Source organism: Hemicordylus capensis, chromosome 3 (genome assembly GCF_027244095.1).
Source record: "Hemicordylus capensis ecotype Gifberg chromosome 3, rHemCap1.1.pri, whole genome shotgun sequence".
Lineage (NCBI taxonomy): Eukaryota > Metazoa > Chordata > Lepidosauria > Squamata > Cordylidae > Hemicordylus > Hemicordylus capensis.
The window spans coordinates 232,766,617-232,789,817 of NC_069659.1; the positions used below are offsets into that span (position 1 = coordinate 232,766,617).

Below are 23,201 nucleotides of genomic sequence, written 5' to 3' on the forward strand. Positions count from 1 at the left end.
GATTATCTAGACCCATTTCAAACTGGTTTTAGAGCTGGCTATGGGGTTGAGACAGCCTTGGTCGGCCTGATGGATGACCTTTACCGGGGAATCAACAGAGGGAGTGTGACTCTGCTGGTTCTTCTGGATCTCTTGGCAATGTTCGATACCATCAATCATGGTATCCTTCTGGATTGCCTGGGGGAGTTGGGGATAGGGGGCACTGCTTTGGAGTGGTTCCGTTCCTATCTCTCAGGTAGATTCCAGATGGTGGAGCTTGGTAACAGTTGCTCCTCAAAACAGGAGCTGTTATATGGAGTCCCTCAGGGTTCCACTCTGTCACCAATGCTTTTTAACATCTACATGAAACTGCTGGGTGAGGTCATCAGGAGTTTTGGTGCTGGATATGTTGATGACACTCAGTATGCTGATGACACCCAAATCTACTTCTCCTTTTCATCTTCAGGAAATGGCACTCATTCTCTAAATGCCTGCCTACAGGCAGTAATGGGCTGGATGAGGGATAACAAACTGAAGCTGAATCCAAGCAAGACGGAGGTGCTTATTGTGGGGGCTCAGAATCTGAGGGGTGAGCTAGATCTTCCTGTGCTGGATGGGGTTACACTCCCCCAGAAGGAGCAGGTGTGCAGCTTGGGAGTACTCCTGGACCCAGGCCTCACCCTGGTATCTCAGGTGGAGGCCATGGCCAGGAGTGCTTTCTATCAGCTTTGGCTGATTTGACAGCTGCACCCATTCCTTGGAGAGGAATGACCTCAAAACAGTAGTTCATCAGCTGGTAACCTCCCAGCTTGACTATTGCAATGTGCTCTACATGGGGCTGCCTTTGTACGTAGCCCGGAAACTTCAGTTAGTTCAGAATGCGGCAGCCAGATTGGTCTCTGGGGCAACCCGGAGAGACCATATGATGCCTGTTTTGAAACAGTTAACTGGCTGCCGATATGTTTCTGGGCAAAATACAAAGTGCTGGTTATTACCTTTAAAGCCCTGAACAGCTTCGGTCCAAGATATCTTAGAGAGCGCCTTCTTTTACATGATCCCCACCGCACGTTAAGGTCATCTGGGGAGTTCTGTCTCCAGTTACTACTGGTTCGTTTGGTGGCGACTCAGAGGTGGGCCTTCTCTGGAGCTGCTCCTGGACTGTGGAATACACTCCCAGCAGAAATTCGTAATCTTAATTCTTTACTGACCTTCAAGAGACCCCTTAAAACCCATCTGTTTGGCCTGGCCTTTCAGGGTTTTTAATAAGTTTTAATTGTTTTAATATTAACCTGGTTTTCAGGGTTTTGTTTTGATAGTTTAATTGTTTTTAAAGATGTTTTTAAATTGGTGTTTATATTTGTATTGTATATTTGTATTTGTATTTAATGATTTCTGTTTTTAATTGTAAACCACCCTGAGCCAGCTCGGAAGGGCGGTATAAAAATCTAATAAACAAACAAACAAACAAACAAACAATTCTACTTCAGTGCCTCTCCCTATTTGTTCTGGCGTTTTCAGAAAAAGTAGCTTAGAACCAGCATTTAAAAAACCCAGAAATATCTCGAGATAAGCTAGAATTCACAAGACAAAGCCCGACTTGTGTGTAGAGTGGGTCCAAGGATCTTGAAGGGACTTCGGGGTAAGTTTGGCTGGTGTGTGAACGCACACTCTCTCTCCCAAAGGAGATTCAGGGTAGAAGCCCTGTCTGTAAAGCCTCACAGTTTATTTTCTGTGAATATCTCAACAAAAGGTATTCCAAGATTAGACTGCAGATTAAAGATGGCATTGTGAAACTGAAAAAAAATCCAGTGTTCTGTTCCTAGTAGGTATATGCCAAAGGATGCACACAGAACAAAAGCCCCAGAAGAAAGGTGGTTGCTGCTACTTGGTTATATGCTAGGGAAACCAAACCTCTTGCATAACCTCCATGGTAAAGTACGTCACTGGCCATAAACCTGCAGGTTATTGAGGCAAGGTAAGGAATGGCAGATATAGTCACCTTGATGGGCCCTTCTCGCATGATCTGGCCTAGCTTGGCAATGTTGTCATATTCCTGGATGGCTGCTCTCAGGTACCGATCATCTTCAGGTTTGGCAGCTGAAGGCTCTCGTCCAAATGTCCCCTAAAAAGGAGAGGCTTAAATTTGCCATATATTTAAAATATTTTTATTCTGTCTTTCTAGCACACTGCTGCTTTATTAGTGTACTATTTTTAAACACATAAATAATTTGTCTCACAACAAAGCTGAAGGAAAATCCATGCTAGAATCCTTCTTGGGTTTCTGCTCACTTTCCAGATGCTTATTGTTAACTTTTGTCAAAATAATTTCCATTTTCTGTTGGTCAACTCCCTTTGCAATATTTAATAACCAAGTGTGAACTTGATAAATTGAACAAACATTCAGTAACAATGACCAGTGACATATACTTAATCCCTGATAACTGGGCAAGGGGGCACTTCTTAAAATGGCAACTCTCTTATATTTAGCAGGGGGGTGACAACTGCTCCAATTCAATGCAGCAGAGCATCCCCTTCCAGTGCCTGTTGCTGGGCTTTCCCTTGGGTTTCTTTTTAGACTGTGAGTCCCTTTGGGCCAGGGTACCACCACCTTCTAATTCCTTTTGTGATGTAAACCACATTGATAACCTTTTCCGTTGAAAAGCCATATACACATATTCTGAATACAATAAAAACAGGTTGCTCACCTGTAACATGATCTGTAAGTGACAGACATTCATATTCTTGGGGTTTTGTGCCACCACAGGACCTCGCAGCATGACTGCTTATAGTGGTGGTTGGCGTGCCTCTTCCTTGGTTCCTAGATGGCCACCTTGACATGACGATCATCTATCTTGTGGTGAGGTTTTGGTTTTTTAAAATATTAGTTTCTGCTGTGGGGAGGATGGGAGGGTCTTATGAATGTCTACAGATCACTTACAGATAATAAATTACTGGTGAGCAACCAGTTTTCTGTAGTGTGATCTGTAGGACATTCATAATCCTGGGTGTTTAGCAAGCTTTCCCAGGAGGAAGGAGCAGAAGTTATTGCAAGACCCTTTTCAAGACACCTCTTCCAAAATTTGCCTCTGCAACAGAACATATGTCAATTGCATAATATCTCATAAAAGGCAGCTCTGAAGACCATGTTGTTGCTTTGCCAATGTCTTCTGCCTGTATTCCAGACAGATATTGCAAAAGTGTGCTTTGATAATACGTGGCGGTTCTACTTTTTGTATCTTATAAGTTAGAGATATAAGTTCCACCAACCAATGGGATAGTAGTTGGTGTGAGATTGGTTGACCTTTAGTCCTGCCTTTATATGTGATGAAAAGTTGTTTGGTGATCCAAAAACATGTTGCTCTGACCATATAGAATAATAGAGCCCTACACACATCCATAAGCCACCTCATGGTGCAGCAGGGAAGTAACCTGTCTAGAGAGCAGGAGGCTGTTGGTTCGAATTCCCGCTGGTGTGTTTCCCAGAATATGGGAAACTCCTATATCAGGCAGCAGCGATATATGAAGGTGCTGAAAGGCATGAAAGGCATCATCTCATACTGCATGGGAAATGGCAATGGTAAACCCCTCCTGTATTCTTCCAAGAAAACCACATGGCTCTGTGGTTGCCAGGAGTTGACACTGGCTCAAAGGCACAACCTTTCCTTTTTCATAACACATCCATGGTGTGCAATAGGGATGTGAGAAACGATCCGGATACAAAATGATTTGTACCCAAATCTGGCTGATTTGGGTGATTTGTAGACAAAACAAATCACCCCTGTGATCAATTGCCCAGATTTGGGTACAAAACAAATCACTCCAGATTTGGACCCCAAAAATTTGGATATACGGACCTCCATTTTGTGGCCAAAGAAGGTTAGGTGGTAGTGCCCAATGAGTGGAAGCTACCACCCAAATTTCAAAGAACTTGAGCAAAGGGGTGATATTTAAAGAATTTTTGAAGTTGGTGCATCTTTAAGCTTTCCCCCATAGGAAATAATGCGGATTCCAGAAGCCTTATAGCTCCATCAGGGGGGCACCAGGGTTGCCCAGAGTGGGTTGTGGTGGGTGGTAGTACCCAATGGGTGCAAGGAAGCTACCACCCATATTTCAAAGAAATTGGGCAAAGGGATGATTTTTAAATGATTTTTGAAGTTTGCACATCTTTAAGCCTTCCCCCATAGGGAATAATGGGGATTGCATCAGCCTTAGTTATAACTGCCTGGGGGGGGTGGTACCAGGATGACCAAGAGCGGGTTGTGGTGGGTGGCAGTGCCCAATGGGTGCAAGGAAGCTACCACTCATATTTCAAAGAAATTGGGCAAAGGGGTGTTTTTAATTTTTTTTTTGAAGTTGGTATGTCTTTGTGGCAGATTTGGGACAGAAAAGGGGTTTCGGGGGCAGAAGAATGGGTCAGGTGGTAGTGCCCCCATGTGTGCCTGCTACCACCCAGATTTCAAATAAATTAGTGAAAGGGTTGATTTTTTTTTTGTAAGTTTGCACGTCTTTAAGCTTTCCCCCGTAGGGAACAATGGGGAATTTCAGCAGCTCCATAACTCCTCTTGGGGGGTACCAGGGTGGCCCAGAGTGGGTTGTGGTGTAGTGCATATAGGTTGCCAACCACCCCCAAAATGACAAACCCATGGGGCATTGGATTTTGTTGTTTTCAATTTCTGAGGTGTTATGAGAGTAGATTCTCTGGTAGGAAATGAGATAATCCACAATGGCCTTGCTGGAATATTTTCATCGGGTGACAGATCAGATGATTGCTCTGTGACTGCTGAATCTGCAGCGGATTCTAAAAATGTATCATAATCCTCCCCAGAATATTAGTTGCAATTTCCTGAGTACTCTGGGTATGACTAATTGGTTTCTCTGACAATACTTGCACTGCCACTGTGAGTGCAGACTGAGGCTAGGACATTAGAACAGGCTGTGTTGGAACAGGAGCCAAGCTAGTACTAGTAGTAGCCATTGGTCTTGGAGGCTGTAATGAGGTTGCTGCTGGTGTTTTAAATGCAGATCTTACAGACAGACCCTAGTGGAAGAAGGGCCACCCTTTTTGTAGAGACTTTCAAACAAGGCTCCAAGCTCTCCTCTCATATGTCCCATAGAGGTAGTTCACCATGCTTTTGACAAATGATATCCATCATAATCGTATGGTAGTCCAGGGGACATAGTGCAGCAATACTTTCTGTGAGCTTCAAAACCCTTGCTAATTCTTTGGCGGTGAGAGCACTCCAGAGCTGCAGAAGAGCCCCAGCCCACAATACATCTGCAATGGAGGCTGCAAGAGGTATATTCCTTTTGTGCATCCTCACTTATCCAAGTAAGGCCTTGCTGATGTACTGGCTTTGGAGTATAAAATCTTCTTGGAGACCTTGATGGAGTTTTTTAGAAATGGCAATAACCTCCTCATCCACATCCAATCCCTGACTAAGGATCCCCTTACACATGGAAGCAGAGGGAGTGCTTTCTGTAGCATCTAAAAAAGATAACAATGAATGTGTAGTAGCCTGATCCAAGCCTCCTTCCATAACAATCAAAGGATTGTCTTCATTGGTGGTTGACATTGAGGGCGATGGCTCTCCTTGAGAAGGTAGACTCTCTCTCTCTAGTGCTGACTTAACTGTCGACATCGACTCCTCCCATTTGGATGTTTCTGATGTCGACACTACCAGTGCATGGGCGCGTGGGGACTCCCTTGACCTCGATGTCAATATCAATGTGTGGGGTGATGAAGAATGTACATGCAGAGACTCTCTTGGCTTCGATGTCAACATCTATGTCAATGGTTGCGACAAAGTCAATGTCAATAGAGGAGGAGCAAGTGATCTCGGTATAGGGGTGGAGCTACCATTGGGCAAACAGGTTATAAGAATTTGGGCTGCCACCCCCAGGGGCTGCTCCTCGTGGCCCCAGACACACACACTCTGTGTCTGATGTCAGATGTGGGGGCTGTTATTTCGCTCCCAAATGGGGCAGCGCGGCCCCGTTTCGGACCGAAATCAGTCCGTGCTGCATTGACAGCGTGGCCGGAGTGACTCTCCCTGCCTTTTAAAGACAGGGAGAGCCACTCCTATCCTCACTGCTGAACACAGGCTGCTGCCAGCCTCCCTTTGCCATTATCTCGGCACTTGCAGCTCTAAGGGAGAGGGCGTGCAGAGATCCTTCCTCAAAGCTGAGGCTGCTGTGGCATCAGCTGACTTGTGTTTCTTCACAGGCGACAAGGCAGGCATTTCCTCATCAGAGGCTTTCTTTTTTCCTTGCATTTTTAATGCTGGACTGTGGAGGAGGAACCTTCGGAAACCTCAGCTGGCCACTTAAACACATGCTTTCCCGACATTCAGTATCAGAAGCTGTAGTTGTGCAGCTGCAACGACCGTCTCTCTTGATACAGATTGATACAAGATTGATAAAACAGATTGATAAAGATTGATACAACACTGACATTGTGGGTTGCATGGACCACAGCATCGATGCATGCCAGAGGGCGAAGTGCCTGTGGAGCGTCAGATTCTTAAGTGTCTTGCAGGAGAAAGATGTGCAAATCTTGCAAGTCCTGCTGTTATGATCCTCCCCCAGACAAACAGGAGTGGTAATCTGTGGAAGCTAGCTTCCCACCACGCTCCTTATACTTCTTAAACCATTTTTAAATGCCCATGAGGATATTGAAAGCCAAACCGCATCAAACCAAAATCAGTCTGATACAAAAAAATACAAAAAGCCAATGTCCAAATTCCAGGAAGAATTGTCAGTAGCCAGTCCCAAAGTACAAAAACCAGAAAGATCTCACCAATATTTTACTCTCTTTGCCACAGAACCAAATCCAACCAAGAAGCAGAGTTTGACGAGGTGAATGTTTTGGAGGTCGGAAAGGAACTAAGGAAGAGGTGCTTCAACTGCCAAAAAAACCAGTCATGCTGAGTGTGAGAGGCAGATCGCGAGTGCTACGAGGACCTTGGATATTCCACCCGCAAGGTCCTGTGCAGGCGCAGAGCCTCAGGATTATGAATGTACTATGGATCACACTACAGATCAACTCTTTTAACCACCAAACAGCACCACAAATTTACGTCTGTGCTGGATACCCAGGGCTTCTCAGTCACAAAGAAGTGTACCAAGGCCTGTTCCTATCAGAATAAGAAGGTCCTCAAACAGGGATGCACAACTCAAATACCGTGGTGGACCAGAACCAACCATGACTTGGTGTGCAGGGGCTGAGGTCAATTTTCAGCACATTACACTAAAAGTAATTATTAAACATATTAATGAAAGCAGTTGCTAGTTACTTGTCGATTCCCGCCCCCCCTCATCAAGGGACCCACAGTTTTTAATCAAGGATATTGGCCAGAAAATAGGCCCTGTCCCTGCTGAGTCAGTAGGCACCTGGAGCACACAGCAGCCCCAAACAAATGCCAAGTCCTCTTCTCTCCCTAAATTGCTGTTGCTTTCAAGTGAAATCTTAGGCATACTTAATTGGGAGTAAGCCTCACTGGGTACATTGTGGGATGTATTTCCAAGTAAGCATGCATAGGATGGCACTTTAAGGCAGTTTCGAGCTGCCATGTTGCTGCAGGATATTCCTACCTGGGGGCCAGTAAAAAAGTCCCTGTGGGCCAGATCTGGCCCCTGGGCCTTAGGTTGTGCAGACCTGTCTTAAAACAACCAAAAACAAAATAAAAACATCTTTTTAGAGATGGCTCTTAATGTTTTTCTGCATCTCATATCTGGTAGGTTCTAACGTTTAACTTTCCAATTGGTACCTTGTAAATTCAGTTTTAATCTGGATCTTGTTTTAGTTAATTTCTATTAATTAATTAATTTTATATTGTTTTTACATTTTACCTGTCTGTTAATGTGGCCAAATTTTGTTTTACTGTATGTAAGCTTCGTAAAGCCTGCATTACTTAGTCAAATATTTTGTAAAATGTAAAGATCAATTGGTCTATGACTGTAATAAACTTTATCTATCTATTTTATCTGTTTTAATTTTGTGAGTGGCCTCAAGCAATAATGCTCTGAAAGAGTGGGGTATAAATATTCAAATAAATAAATAAAACTGCCCAAATTGCTCCCAGTTACACATAGTTGTGGCTGGATTGCCAGATATATAAAGAGATCATCTAGCATATGTTCTAGCATGAGATGGAAGCTTGACTAATGTCAACATTTATTAGTAATTTAATCACATCTTCAAAAGGTGTACTGATGCTTTGTCTGTTTGATTCCTGTTTATGCTGGCACAGAGAGATTTCGGGCAATAGTGTTGATTTTATTTGGATTTCAGGCCCTAAAGGAAAGCAGGTGTTATCTCACATGAGTCCTGGCTGGGCTATTCCATAGGTCTGTTATTTCACTTAGGTTCTCAGGCAGGTCATCTTCATGCTCAGCTTGTGCTGCCAGCTCTAGATTCCTGCAGAAAGGGTCGAGCCACACGGGGTTTGCTCTGCAAGGGATAAATCATGGCTAGAGTAAAGAACTGAAATATGAGATCATCCATTCAGAGAGCTTCCTTTAATTTGACCCACCCTCTTGCCAACACTGTTACAGGTAATTTGAAGCATCCCTGTCAAATCACATTCATAAAAAAGTTGGTTAAGTTCATAGAGCAGTTCTTTAAGTAGTGGCTACCTCCTTCAAAGTGAGCATCATAAGTATCAGGGCCTGTAGCAAGCAAGACTGGACTAAGATGCCAAGCACTCAGATAGCCTCTGACAGCTAATTAATGGCAGGCCACTTCACACAATACATATTTTGTATAATCTTAAAAAGTTTTAAGTGTACTTCTAAAAATGGAGAATATGAATATTTATTTTATTTTATGCATTTATATGCCACCCTATATAAAATCTCAGGGGGGCTTACAGGTAAACTTCATGCAGCTTTCCCCCACCTGCCCACTACCCCACCTGCCCACCCATGTGAATTGTTTTAAATTAAAAAGTTACTTTTGGAAGGGGTAATTTAGAATGGAATGTGACAGGAACATAAGAATATAGGAAGCTGCCATATACTGAGTCAGACCATTGGTCTATCTAACTCAGTATTGTCTACACAGACTGGCAGCGGCTTCTCCAAGGTTATAGGCAGGTGTCTCTCTAAGCCCTGTCTTGGAACCTTCTGCATGCAAGCAAGCATGCAAGTGCTCTTCCCAGTGCGGTCCCATTCCCTAAGGGGAATACCTTACAATGGTCACACAATGTATCCTGTTCAAATGCAAACCGGAGCTGTGATTAAACACCCTCCCTCTGTCACTTTGCCATTCCAGATTGTTCCTTTCCAAAGCAGCTTTTCTGTAAGAAAAGAAGCTGCTGTTACACAAAATTGTGTGTAGTAACATGTACTCAGACCCTTAGACTGAAAACTCCCATTCCCTCTCTCTAGTTCCCTTTCCCCATCATCTTTATTATTTCTTCTGAATTCTCCCTGCCATCTCATTTGTAGTTTTTCCCCCACTCCCATTTTCTGCACTTTTTCTTTGATACTTTTCACTGGAAGCAGAACTGGATCTGAGCTAGGGCTTCCCAGGACCTGTTTCAGTGTTAGGGTCCACCCTGGAACATATATAGAATGCACCCATTTATGATGAGCAGCACCTGCTCATTAAAAGAAGGGCTCTCAAGTCAGAGGGATGACCTTTGGATAGGCTTGGATCCTAAAGCAGGCCTGTAGCCAGCCTAAAGGTCTTTGGCAGGGGGATCACAAACGTGGGGGTGGGCCAGGTTATATGGCCTTTTAAAAACAATTTGCAGCCTGAGACACTTATACTGAAGTAGTGCAAAATTCAAAATAAATTGCAATTTTCTAAATCAACGTCCTTAATATATTCAATAAAAATTCATATGGTAAAAACAGTAAGTGGATTTCCTCAAGCAATTATAACAGGAGTATGCTTATCAAGGGAGGGGAGCTGGTCTAAGTGGGGAGAGCTGGTCTTGTAGTAGCAGCTAGCAAGCATGAATTGTCTGCTTTCCTAAGCAGGGTCCGCCATTTGAATGGGAGACAACATGTGTGAGCACTGTAAGGTAGTTCCCTTGGGGGATGGTGCTGCTCTGGGAAGAGTACCTGCATGTTTGCATGCAGAAGGTTCCAAGTTCCCTTCCGGGCATCTCCAGATAGGACAAGATTTTTTTATGGAGAGAGACTCTTGCCTGCAACCTTGGGGAAGCCACTGCCAGTCTGTGTAGATACTGGTCTGACTTGGTATAAAGCAGGTTCCTATGTTCCTATCTATATTCCATTTATTACAAATAGAAATCCACCTAGTTAACTAACTACAACAGACGGTTGTAATTTATAACAAATAGAAATCTACATCAACTGTAAATTGTCTTCATTAAGCAACCACAACAGGAGTACTTCTAGTTTATAACCAAAGTTTCCTTGCCTTTACAGTGAAAGATGCATTTTAGAACTTTTAGAAGCCTTTAACCCAGTCTCAAAGCACAGCTGCTTGCTGTGACCAGGGCAGGCTAAGGCCTTGTCCAGTACACTGTACTATGTTCCACAGTGAGCAGCCAGATAGCAGCTGAGACACCCACAAGCAGGAGAGGGTTATGGACTCCCCTCTCCTGCTGCCTTGCTCCTCTGCAACTTGCATGCAGTCAATAGCATATTGGCTCTGAATTAAGCATGAAAATATTCTTGAACAAATGTGCAATTTCACATATTAGATATATAAGAGGCTAAAGTATAAAAGATAGAGCAAAAGTAAACCATGGTTCTGAATCTCACAAACACCAAGAGCAACACAGAGCATTTCCAGAAAATAGGACTGATGTTAAGTACAAATGCTACTGCTACCCTGTCCTACATCTATGCCCAATTTCAAAGCCCTATGCCAAGCCATTCTAGGAGATATAGAGGAGATCTAAAGATAAAAGTGGGGTGCATTACCCTTTTTAAATGAAAGCAGATTCCTCCACATGGGGGTGGAATGATGGTCTGGGGTGGGGTGGGGTGGGGTGTCTTTCAGTTCTAGAAGTTTTGGTAATTGTTTGGCTTGAAACAGGCCACTTATAGGGCTTTTTGAAGTTTAGAAAACATTTAAAAATTGTTAAAAATCAAAGGATTGACCATTACATTTCAAACCCAATACACAAAGTCCTTCAGCACTGCCCTACATCCGTGCCTGATTTCAAAGCCCTATGCCAAGCCATTCCAGAGATATTAAAGGGAGGGAACGGATCACACACACACCACAGTCCCACACATGCACCTTCTCTGTGATTTTCTGAGGCACTGCAGTGGTGACGGCAACAGAGCAGACAGCAAGCATACTGGCCAGCAGGTGATTTAGCAAAGGAGGCAAAAAACTGGGATGCATGCCTAATAGAAGAAATGGGATAGAAAACCACCGTGCAAAGGTAAATGCTCAGGGAACATAAATAACTAATGGTAACGGAAGCACTGCTGATACTGCAAAAGTAGCCCAAATTCTGAATAGAGGAAAGAAGGCAAGACGCATATGTCCGTAAACCAAATTCAAGATGCTATATTAAAATGCCAATAGTCTAACAGATAATTCTGCACATGCATATACCCAAATATTAACTCTAGTAATGAAAAATAATCATAACAAAGAACAGGTATACATATGAACAAACACATGAATGTACTACAAATGAATGTGTATAAGTCCAAATGAAAAATAGTAAATACTCCAACGTTGATGAAAGTTCCAAATGAGTGATGAGACGCTGATATAATGATAGATGTCTGAGCATGCATGCAGAAAAATATAGCATCACAAAAGGGGACTGAAAATTCTTGCCAAAATGGAGAAGGTCCTGTAAGAAAGTCCTAAGTCCTTATGGGCTAACCCGGGATTCTTCAGCCCATTTCGGCTGATCCTTCATCAGAGAGCACAATTATTCTGTAACAATAAGACAAAAACTGACAAGTCTCATAACCAAGGATTTACATGGATAATCATAATGATATAAACAATGTCCTCCCCCTTATGCACAAAGCGATACATATCGACTTTCCTCCTGTTTAGGTTTACAATCTTTATAGAGGCAACCTTTCCTCTTACATCTTACTACAGAGAGAAACGCTTACTAATTGACAAACCGCAAGGCTTGAGAATATATAGTCCGATACCAATTAAAAGAATTCTAATCAGGTGAACCCACCTACAAATTGGTCTCCCAAGACAGTAATAAGCACATAAAAGAATCAGCTGCGTACTATCACCACATTCATTAACAATGCGATTTATCTTAACTTTCAAATTGTCAACATTAAACATCCTGCTAAACTTGCCAAAGCAGTGATCTAGCACACAATTCACTCTACTTTTCAGGTCACTAGTATGTCATATTATTAAAGGAGTGTTGCAATTAACTATTACAAAACATAGTATCCGCAAAGATAATCATCAATTGAGTATTTCAAATGTTGTAAAAGACAGCAACACATATGGAGTATAACACGTAGCATTTTCTTCCTAGTTATAGCTCAAAAAACCTCTCATATACAAATGATAGATGACAGCCAAATTCTTGTCAGTAACTGATATATACAGCCAACCTTCCACAGGAATTATACAACTAGATGATGAAATTACAAAAACACTGCCATATCACATGCTGAATTAAGCCCATTTGGGAAAACCGTATTGAATCAGGGCCGGATTAAACTAGTGTGGGGCCTGTAGCATATGTTATAAAGGGGCTCTAAAATTTTTTTAAAAGCACATAAATACTAAAATGTAGATTATTTACTTGCATAGTAAAGTAATTCAGTTTTTTCATTTGCTATATTTTGGAGTATGGGAGACCAAGCCCCAAACCCACACAACAACAGTGAACATTTATATACCATTTTTCAATCAAAATTCTCAAAGTGGTATACATAGAAAAATAAAGAGTGGATAGATGCTTCTCTGTCTCCAAAGGGCTCACACTCTAAAAAGAAAAATGTGGTAGGCGCCAGCAACAGCCACTGGACAGATGCTGCGCTGGGCCTTCTCTTAAAATGCACATTTAGCAGAAAAAAAGTGATATTTTATCTAACATGGACCAAATAAAACAGGTAAAGTTTTAACTTTAATTCCCAGTTGGAAGCCGGGCGTGTGGGGCCCTCAAAAACGCGGGGCCCATAGCAAATGCTACATTTGCTACTATGTTAATCCGCCTCTGTATTCAATCTATATATGAAAGTGGATTCCATTCTTAGGAGTAATTGGTCTATGTTCTCATGCCCAAATTTCTGTGGTTGGTATTTGAAAATTACACTAAACCTGATGTCTTCAGGGGAATGTTGGAAACTCCTGAAATGTTCCATAAGGGGTGCTTCCAAAACCATATGTTTTATTCTGGAGCGATGTTCCAGAATTCTAGTCCTCACTGCTCGGGTACTCTTACCCACATATTTTAAACTGCAGGGACATGTGATCAAATAAATGATCTTTTTACTACTGCAGTTAGCAAAAAATGATAATTTGACCATTCGTTTTCCCCTGGTAACATATATTTCATCGATTTCCACAGCCAAAGAACAAGCGGCACAATGGCCACAACAATAAAACCCTAATGAAGACATATGAAATACTGGAGTGACACACATATCGGCTTTTACTAAATGGTCTCTAATATTTTTGGTTCTTCTGAAAGCAAAAATAGGTGGTAATGAACATCCTGGAATATCTTTAACAATGTGCCATTCCTGGCAAATAATGTTTTTGATCTTAAAACTCAAAGGTGTAAAATCTAAAGACCATATAAGTCGATTAGTTTTTCTGTTATTATAAGGTCTTTCTTCCAATAGCCCACCTCTGCTTTTCCTTCTTGCTTTCATTTTGGCTGCACTAATGACCTGTCTTGGATACCCTCTGTCTAATAAATGTTCCGTGAGGGTTTTAGTCTCTTTCTCAAAATCGGAATTATGAGTGCATTTCTCTTTAACCATAAGAATTGACCATACGGAAGTCCTCTACGCAAATGGTCAGGATGCCAGGATTCATAATGGAGCAGCATGTTCTTATCTGTTGATTTACGAGAAAGTTGAAAAAAGATGGATCTATCACTTCCTATATTAATATAGGTATCCAAAAACGCTATTCTGTGAGGATTTGAAGCCATACTAAATTTAATAGAAGGGTGAATCGAATTGATCCATTGATCAAATTCGAAAAGTTTCTTGCAATCCTTAAAGATCAAAAAAATGTCATCGACATATCGTTTATAGACGGCAATGTACTCAAAAAAAGGGTTGCATTCTTGAGATAGAATAGTGGCTTCTTCTAGTTCCGACATGAAAAGACAGGCGAGGCTGGGAGCCATGGTGTTGCCCATAGCAACGCCCTTATGTTGAAGATAAAATTGTTCGTTAAACCTAAAGAAACTTTCCTCCAGAACAATATCTGCCAACTCCATAATGAAAAAGAAAGGAGGGTCCATGTTGTCCCTTTTGTCCAAAAAATTGGAGATAGTAGTTCTAGCCTCATCCAGGGGAATGTTGCAATATAAAGACGCTACATCCAAAGTAACAAGTATACAACCTTCAGGTGCTTGCATGCCCTCCAATTGATTAATAAGATCTTTAGTATCTTTTATATACGAAGAAATGCGTGGAACAAAGGGTCTAAGAAATGAGTCTACAAAGACAGATAGTGGTTCCAATAGGGAGTCGCAGCCTGACACAATGGGGCGGCTGGGGGGGGGGGGGAGACCAAACTTTTGTGAACCTTAGGAAGTATATAAAAAACTGGAATACGTCCAAAAGGTTTCATCAGAAATTTAGCAAGAGACTCTGAAATAAGTATATGAGAGGTTTTTTGACCTATAACTAGGAAAAAAATGCTACGTGTTATACTCCATATGTGTTGCTGTCTTTTACAACATTTGAAATACTCAATTGATGATTATCTTTGCGGATACTATGTTTTGTAATAGTTAATTGCAACACTCCTTTAATAATATGACATACTAGTGACCTGAAAAGTAGAGTGAATTGTGTGCTAGATCACTGCTTTGGCAAGTTTAGCAGGATGTTTAATGTTGACAATTTGAAAGTTAAGATAAATCGCATTGTTAATGAATGTGGTGATAGTACACAGCTGATTCTTTTATGTGCTTATTACTGTCTTGGGAGACCAATTTGTAGGTGGGTTCACCTGATTAGAATTCTTTTAATTGGTATCGGACTATATATTCTCAAGCCTTGCGGTTTGTCAATTAGTAAGCGTTTCTCTCTGTAGTAAGATGTAAGAGGAAAGGTTGCCTCTATAAAGATTGTAAACCTAAACAGGAGGAAAGTCGATATGTATCGCTTTGTGCATAAGGGGGAGGACATTGTTTATATCATTATGATTATCCATGTAAATCCTTGGTTATGAGACTTGTCAGTTTTTGTCTTATTGTTATAGAATAATTGTGCTCTCTGATGAAGGATCAGCCGAAATGGGCTGAAGAATCCCGGATTAGCCCATAAGGACTTAGGACTTTCTTACAGGACCTTCTCCATTTTGGCAAGAATCTTCAGTCCCCTTTTGTGATGCTATATTTTTCTGCATGCATGCTCAGACATCTATCATTATATCAGCGTCTCATCACTCATTTGGAACTTTCATCAACGTTGGAGTATTTACTATTTTTCATTTGGACTTATACACATTCATTTGTAGTACATTCATGTGTTTGTTCATATGTATACCTGTTCTTTGTTATGATTATTTTTCATTACTAGAGTTAATATTTGGGTATATGCATGTGCAGAATTATCTGTTAGACTATTGGCATTTTAATATAGCATCTTGAATTTGGTTTACGGACATATGCGTCTTGCCTTCTTTCCTCTATTCAGAATTTTGGCTACTTTTGCAGTATCAGCAGTGCTTCCGTTAGCATTAGTTATTTATAGTCCCTGAGCATTTACCTTTGCATGGTGGTTTTCTATCCCATTTCTTCGATAAAGCACAGGAGCGCAGCAGGGCAGATGGCAGGCAGGCACCAAGACAGCAGCGTGGCTTTCCTCACACATTCCACTACCTCTGAAAGTCCTGCCCACCCGACCTACAACTGACGGTTGGGTGGAGAGAGGAACAGCAGTCTGGCTTTCCTCACATTCTAGAGGGGGAGCTTTGCATTCACTGGTGTCAGTGGGCAATTTAAAAGTTGCCTCTCACCCCGTGCCAGCCCAAATATATAGGGGGAATAACCTCGGCGGTGGTAATGCACAGCCCTGGGCTAGGGGTGTGCAATTCAGATTTTTGGTGTTTCAATTTGGATCCGAACTGAAACACCCCTGATTTGTTTTTGGGTCCAAATCTGACCCATCCGAATCACCTCAGATTCGATTTGGATCCAAATTAATCCGAATCTGAATCGATTTGGATCAAAAAATGGGTCCCAGGGCCAAAAACCCTGGTGGAGTGGTAGCGCCTAGTGGGTGGTGGCTACCACCCAAATAGCAGAGGGATTGGGCAAAGGGCTGATTTTTGGTGAATTGTTGAAGTTCTAAGTGTAGATTCTGTTGTAGTAAATGAGATTTTCAATAGAAACCATGAATCCACTCTCATTTGCTATCAGAGAATCCACACTCAGAACTCCTCAGAAACAACAGAACCCTGTACCCCATGGGTTAGAAACCCATGGGGGGGCTGGCACCCTCTGTTCACTACACCGCCAATCACTCTGGGCCACCCCATCACGCCACCCCCCAATTGCAGTTATGGGGCTGCTGAAACCTACATGATTCCCTATCGAGAAAAACCTTAAAGATGCATAAACTTCAACAAATCACCAAAAATCAGCCCTCTGCCCAAATCCTTTGAACAAATTCTGGTAGCTTCCTTGCCTCCCTTGGGCACTACCAACAACCCCACACCACTCTAGGCCACCCCTCCCCCCCGATGTGAAGTGATACACCTACATTATACCTTATGGGGGAAAAACATTAAGGGCGCGTAAACTTCAACAATTCACAAAAAACCATCCCTTTGCCCAATTCCTCTGCAATTTGGGTGGTAGCCTCTACCCATTAGGCACTTAACATAAACTGAGTAGTATCCCAATGCCTTGCGGGTGGGAATGGGGTGTAGTTGGCACATTGCAGTTGACAGTTGGTGCTGTCAAAAAGACAGTCAAAATGAATAGCAGAAAAGAAGGTGTGTAATGAATCCTCATAAGGATTCATTGAGTGAAAGTTATTATACACCAAAGAATCCAAACACTTGAAAAATAGTGACCACACGTTTTGTTCCATAACTCCACTTCTACACGGGCTAGAGCTTAGCTTTTTTTTAAAAAAATGAAAGCTGGCAATCTGGGGGAATTAATAGGAGGGATACGAAACTTGAATCAATTCAAGTTGAATCTGGTGCGATTTGATTTGTACCCGAATCTAGCCAATGGACCACAGTGGTGATTTGTTTTATCTCCGAATCACCCGAATCAGCTAGATTCGGGTACAAATCAATTTGTACCCAAATCAGTTTGCACATCCCTACCCTGGGTACCTCCTGGACACTCTAGGCTGGCCAGAGTCTCTCAATTAAGCACTGGCTGGAGCACTTAACTGAGAAACTACTGGAAGGTAGAGCATGGTACAGATTGAGAACAGTCCGGATCAGTAAATACAGGATTCCTCCCTGTCATGGATGAATTCCATGTCTTTCTTCTTCTGAACTGGTTCCTAGAAAATCCTCTTAGCTCCTAAGTTTTACCATCCTTATCATACAGCTACATTAATAAAGGAATTGGGAGCGGCCAAGGCTGTTACTCCACAAACCCACTGCCAACTGACTGCAGTGGTCAAGAACCAGGTGCCACTTAAGCAACCTCTCAGGCTTTCTTCTCTCTCTCTCTCTCTCTCTCTCTCTCTCTCTCTCTCTCTCTCTCTCTCTCTCTCCTTTTTCCTCCTTCTTTCTTCTTAATTTGAACATGATGGAGCTCTGTCACTCTCTTATGCCTCAAAGCAAGGCAGGATTGAAAGCGGGAAGGGCTTTCTCCACAGGATGTAGACAAGTCTCTTTTGCATAGCCCTGCCTACTGCAGCAAGAAGGAGGCACGTAAAGCCTCCTCCACTGTAGGAAAATTAACCAGGGTAAAATCAGTGGGACTTACTTCCATGTAATGTGCCTAGGATAAGGATACCAGTGGTTAGAAGTTTCTGAAACTATTGTGAACTCACCCATCAAAGGAATATTTATTTGTGTTTGGCATATCCATGATGTCCATGAAACCTCGGTTACCTGTGGAAGACAGAATTTACTGAGGAGCATTTACATCAGCTGAATTTAGGGTTCATGTTGACATTTAAAAAAAAAAACCAAAACTGGCCTTGTTCTTATGCCTTTAACAGCAGCCTGATGCTAGGGAAATGTGAGCTGGCTTGATTTGAAACTTGGTTCAAACTGAACCGGCCCGGTTCAGCCAGCTTGAGTTTGAAACGGACTGGGTGCTGGTACAAATTTGAACCAGACTGGCCCCGGTTCTAAAACAACCAGTCCAAACAGGTTCGGGGATATACTTGTAAAGGGGAATCTGGTAAGGACTCCCTTTTACAAGTATAGCAGCATTCCCTATAGTAAGGAGGGGGAAGGGTGAGAGAGAAAGGGTACTTAGCACCTTGATTTTTCCAGCGGGGATGTGGAGGCGGGAGTGGAGACAATGGCGGCAGGGGTGGGGGCAGCCCCTGAAGAGCAGCCCCTGCTGGCTGTGGCCCAGTTCGGGCCTCCGTACACATGCAGAGGCCATTTGGTGATCTCTATACATGCATGGAGGTCCAAACCGGGCCACAGCCAGCCCGGGCTGCTCTTTGGGAGGCCGGGGTTAGGGTTGGAGGAGTTCCCACCGTGTCCACCTCCGCCACAGCCACCTCTGCCGTCCCCCAATGGAAAAATCAAGGCACTAAGGACCCTTTCTCTCACCCACCCACACCTCAATACAGGGAATTCCCCTATACTTGTAAAGGGGAATCCTTGCCAGATTCCCCTTTACAAGTATATCCTCAAACCAGCTCATGAATTGGTTCAGCCTGGTTCAATGGCCAAACCGGTTCCGTGCACACCTGTACCCAACACACTAAAGATTAGCAGTAGAAGCTTTCTCCATCACTTATTAGCATGCCAAAGGAAGTTTCACATGCCAACTTTTGTGTGTGTCAGGGACTTGGTTTATCAGCCAGTATAATGGTGAATTATTACCTCATCAATGCCCAATTCCCTCTGCCCCCATGAACTAGAAAGTAAAAGAACCTTCAATATCTCTCACCTGTGGAACCAGCCACAACAGCTTTCAATTTTCGTTTGTGTCTGCAAAACAATTTAAAACAGGTAAACAACTGTAGGTGAGGAGGACACAATAATTATCTTGTGAAGTCTATTCACATGTGTAATGTGAGTTAGTATAGTCCATTAAAATCACATGAAAAAAGGACAAGGCTCTGTTGAGAACCTTCAGTCTTTTAGCTAAGGCTATTTTCTTTCCCCTCACAGCCAGAGGAATATCCTTGTCATCTAATTCAGTGTCAAATTTCAGAGAGACCAGAGAGCTCCCTAAACTTTTGTGACAGACATTATTTTTAGAAGGCTGCAGGGGAAGGGGCATAACTGGTCTAAAATTAGGGGCAGTCAAGGGTGGGCCTTGTGGATTTCATTAAGCCCCTGCTACCTCTTCTCCTATAATTTGAATACTATGAAGTAATTCTCTCAAAAACAAACATAATAGAAATAATGTGCTATATAAAATACAAACAAGTGCAATTTGGTTCCTTAAGTTGCGTTAAAATATCTCTGTTTGTAAAATTACTAATTCAGATCCCAGCCCATAAAGGGAGGATCACCACCGGGAAACAGATTTCCCCAATTGCATGAGAAAGGAGCTGCTGCATGTCCCCCAGCCTGTGGCCCTGATCCAGAGACCTGCAAGTGAGGTGGTCCACTTGTGCAGATCCTACCATGCCCCTATAGCATCAAGCCCAATCTTATCATGATTTGGGAGGAAACGCCCCAGTTTCAGTAGTAGATTGGGGTGCAATTAAAGGAGGAGGCAATTTACCTTAAATCACTAAAAAGGAGATGGCCAGCCCTGTCCCAGGTTATGGAGACAGAACAGTCAATGGCCATTATTACTTTTATGACTTTCTGAATCAAGGCAGCACACTGTACAGTATTTAATGCATTAGGAAATTTATGATGGCTTCTTATATCCAAAAATATCTGTCTACGGTGACATTTGAGACCTTCTGCTCTAAATATATCATGAAATACACTCATTTTGCCCACATAATGCAGGCATTTAAAGCTACTCACGCTGTTCTGTAGTACCAGTTCATGAGGATGAACAACATGGCTGCCAGAAAGAGGAGAATAGCCAGAATGATTATTGCCATCTAGAAATGACAAAAAACAAAAACAACTATTACAGCAGGGATGGAATGTCTAGAAATTACACTAATTGTGTGATATCAATAACTGACAAAATGATTCCAAGCTATACACACATTTGAGTCACTGGCCAGATTCAGACTTAACGGCTAATAGCAGTTAAAGGTGGCCAGGGGTTTAGTTAGAAACTCCAGATTGCACCATAGACATTCACCAAACCATGGCCAGCCCAATTCTAGTTGCAGGAAAGGGGAGCCCCTCCCTGCTGCTCAACCCAAGGCCAATCCCAGCCAGCTCCATGGCCCAACTGTGGACAAAGTGTTACTGTGTCAGCTGCAATTGGCCATGATCTTGAAGGGGCGTGCTGAGTGTGATCATGAATTTCTGAAGTGCTCTGCCTGCCCTCAGCAGGGAAAGGGCACTGAAAGCCCTTTAAATGTCAGCAAAGCCAGTGCTTCTTCTGTGGCACCACCCCCAAGTAGCCCCACACTCCAAAGGTACCACACAAGCATGAATTCCCCAGTGCTTTTGGGGCTGGGTGTGATGGTGGAACTTTGCTTTCTTTGTGGGAGTGGAGGGGGAAATCTACATTTGATAGAATGGGATATGCAGATAGGGCAGGGCAAAGGATGCTGGGGCGGGGGCGGTCTGTCCCATCATAACCTGGGGAGATGTCTGGAGGGGTGAGCCTGGCAAAGCAGTCTGGGCAGACCCAAGCAAGTTCCTTCTGTCTGACAGCTTGCTGCCGAGTGGGCTGGCAGTCTCATGAGAGGGCCAGTCTACTGGGGATGTAGACTGGTTTTCCTTACCTGTGGACTGCAAGTTCATGAGTATAGCCAGTCCACTTAACCACCAGGGAATCCAATGGGGCCTCACTTTAGTGGGGCTCCAAATGCTCTTTGTTAAGAAATAGGGAAGTGCAAATTGATTCAGGTACAAATCGATTTGTTCCTGAATCTAGCCAATCTGGGTGATTTGGAGACAAAACAAATCACCACTGTGGTCCATTGGCTAGATTCAGGTCCAAATTGAATTACGCCTGATTTGATTTGAATCAATTCAACATTCAGATCCCTCCTATTAATTCCTGCAGATTCCTAGCTTTCATTAAAAAAAAAAAAAAGCTAAACTCTAGCCCGTGTAGAAGTGGAGTTATGGAGCAAAATGTGTGGTCATTATTTTTCAAGTATTTTTCAAGGTGTGTAATAACTTTCCTTCAATGAATCCCTATGAGGATTCATTACACACCTTCATTTCTTCTATTCATTTTGACTGTCTTTTTGACAGTGCCAACTGTCAACTGCCATGTGCCAACTACACTACATTCCCACCCGCAAGGCAGTGGGGTACTACTCAGTTTACAGTAGGTATAGGAAAGAATCACCCCCTTTGATAGACCTTACATTCTGGTTCCCTTACATCCTGAAATGAAAACACAAAGAAAATTCCCTTCACCAGCTGTACTTATCCAATGCAACCTATAACATCCAACTGAAAAACATCACAACTACAGTCCAGAAAAACTGTCAGAAATAAAAAACAAGAATTACGGAGATTGAAAAAGGATCAACCCCCCCCATGTCAATATTTTGTTGAACCACCTTTTGCTTTAATAACAGCCTTGAGTCTGTTGGGATACTTCTCTATCAACCTTGCACATCTAGACGGAGCCAAAGAATCTAAACACTTCAAAAATACCTAAAAAATTAATTCCCGTTTGTGTGTGTGTGTGTGTGTGTGTGGTGTAGTTGACACATGGCAGTTGACAGTTGACACTGTCCAATGACAGTCAAAATGAACAGAAGAAACGAAGGTGTATAATGAATCCTCATAGAGATTCATTATGAGGAAAAGTTATTATTATCATAGGGATTCATTATGAGGAAAAGTTGTTCTTGTTGTTATCATTATTATTTTATTATTTATTATTATTAATTCGATTTCTATACCGCCCTTCCAAAAATGGGTCAGGGTGGTTTACACAGAGAAATAACAAATAAATAAGATGGATTCCTGTCCCCAAAGGGCTCACAATCCAAAAAGAAACATAAGATGGACACCAGCAAAAGGTTTATAAACCTGTAAAATAGTGTTTATACACCAAAGAATCTAAACATTTCAATATTCCTAAAAATTAAAATGAGTACCGCACTGCCTTGCAGGTGTGCGTGGGGGGTGTAGTTGGCACATGGCAGTTGACAGTTGGCACTGTCCAGTGACAGTCAAAATGAACAAAAGAAATGATGGTGTGCAATGAATCCTCATAGGGATTCTTTATGAGGAGAAGTTATTATACATCAAATAATCGAAACACTTGAAAAATAATGACTGCACATTTTGCTCCATAATTCCACTTCTGCAAGGGCTAGAGCTTAGCTTTTTTTTTTTTTTAAATGAAAGCTGGGGTTCCGTGTTAGGGGTAGGATATGGCAATTTCGAATCCCCATTATTTCCTATGGTGGAAATGTTAAAATCAATAAAAACTAAAAAAAATCATTTGAAATCAGCCAAGTGTCCCACTGCCTTGAAATGTGGGTGGTAGGTGGCAGTGGCACCCACGGGGACCTACGACCACATAAATTTGGTGCCTCTAGGACCTTGTTAAGTGGTCTGAATTGGTCCAAATCTGAATCAAATTGAAGCAAATACAAATCAAATCTGGGGTGATGGGGGGGGGAGATTTGGACACAAAACAAATCAGAGGTGATTTGTATGGGGCACAAATTGAATAAAAAATCTATTTGTATACATCCCTATTAAGAAATATTCTTCACTACCTACTTCCCCCCAAATCCCTCTGAATGCTTGGATGCACCCCAGAGGAGATCCTGACACCGCATGTGCCATGTGAGTGGCTGTAGAGTGCTCCAATGGGACCCTGCAT

General features: G+C 42.4%; 1 protein-coding gene across 17 annotated transcripts in view; it reads right to left on the reverse strand.

Moving 5' to 3' along the window:
* The window catches only part of CDH23 (cadherin related 23), an 846,530-nt gene that overhangs the window by 6,940 nt on the left and 816,389 nt on the right, over positions 1-23,201 (reverse strand). For all 17 annotated transcript variants that reach the window (XM_053312564.1, XM_053312546.1, XM_053312548.1 and 14 more), the window contains 5 exons: positions 20,243-20,322; positions 19,203-19,243; positions 18,121-18,181; positions 8,299-8,428; positions 1,979-2,101 (listed from right to left, as the gene is read on the reverse strand). In XM_053312564.1, coding sequence (XP_053168539.1) covers positions 1,979-2,101; positions 8,299-8,428; positions 18,121-18,181; positions 19,203-19,243; positions 20,243-20,322 — 435 coding nt within the window. The remainder of the gene's footprint in view (positions 1-1,978; positions 2,102-8,298; positions 8,429-18,120; positions 18,182-19,202; positions 19,244-20,242; positions 20,323-23,201) is intronic.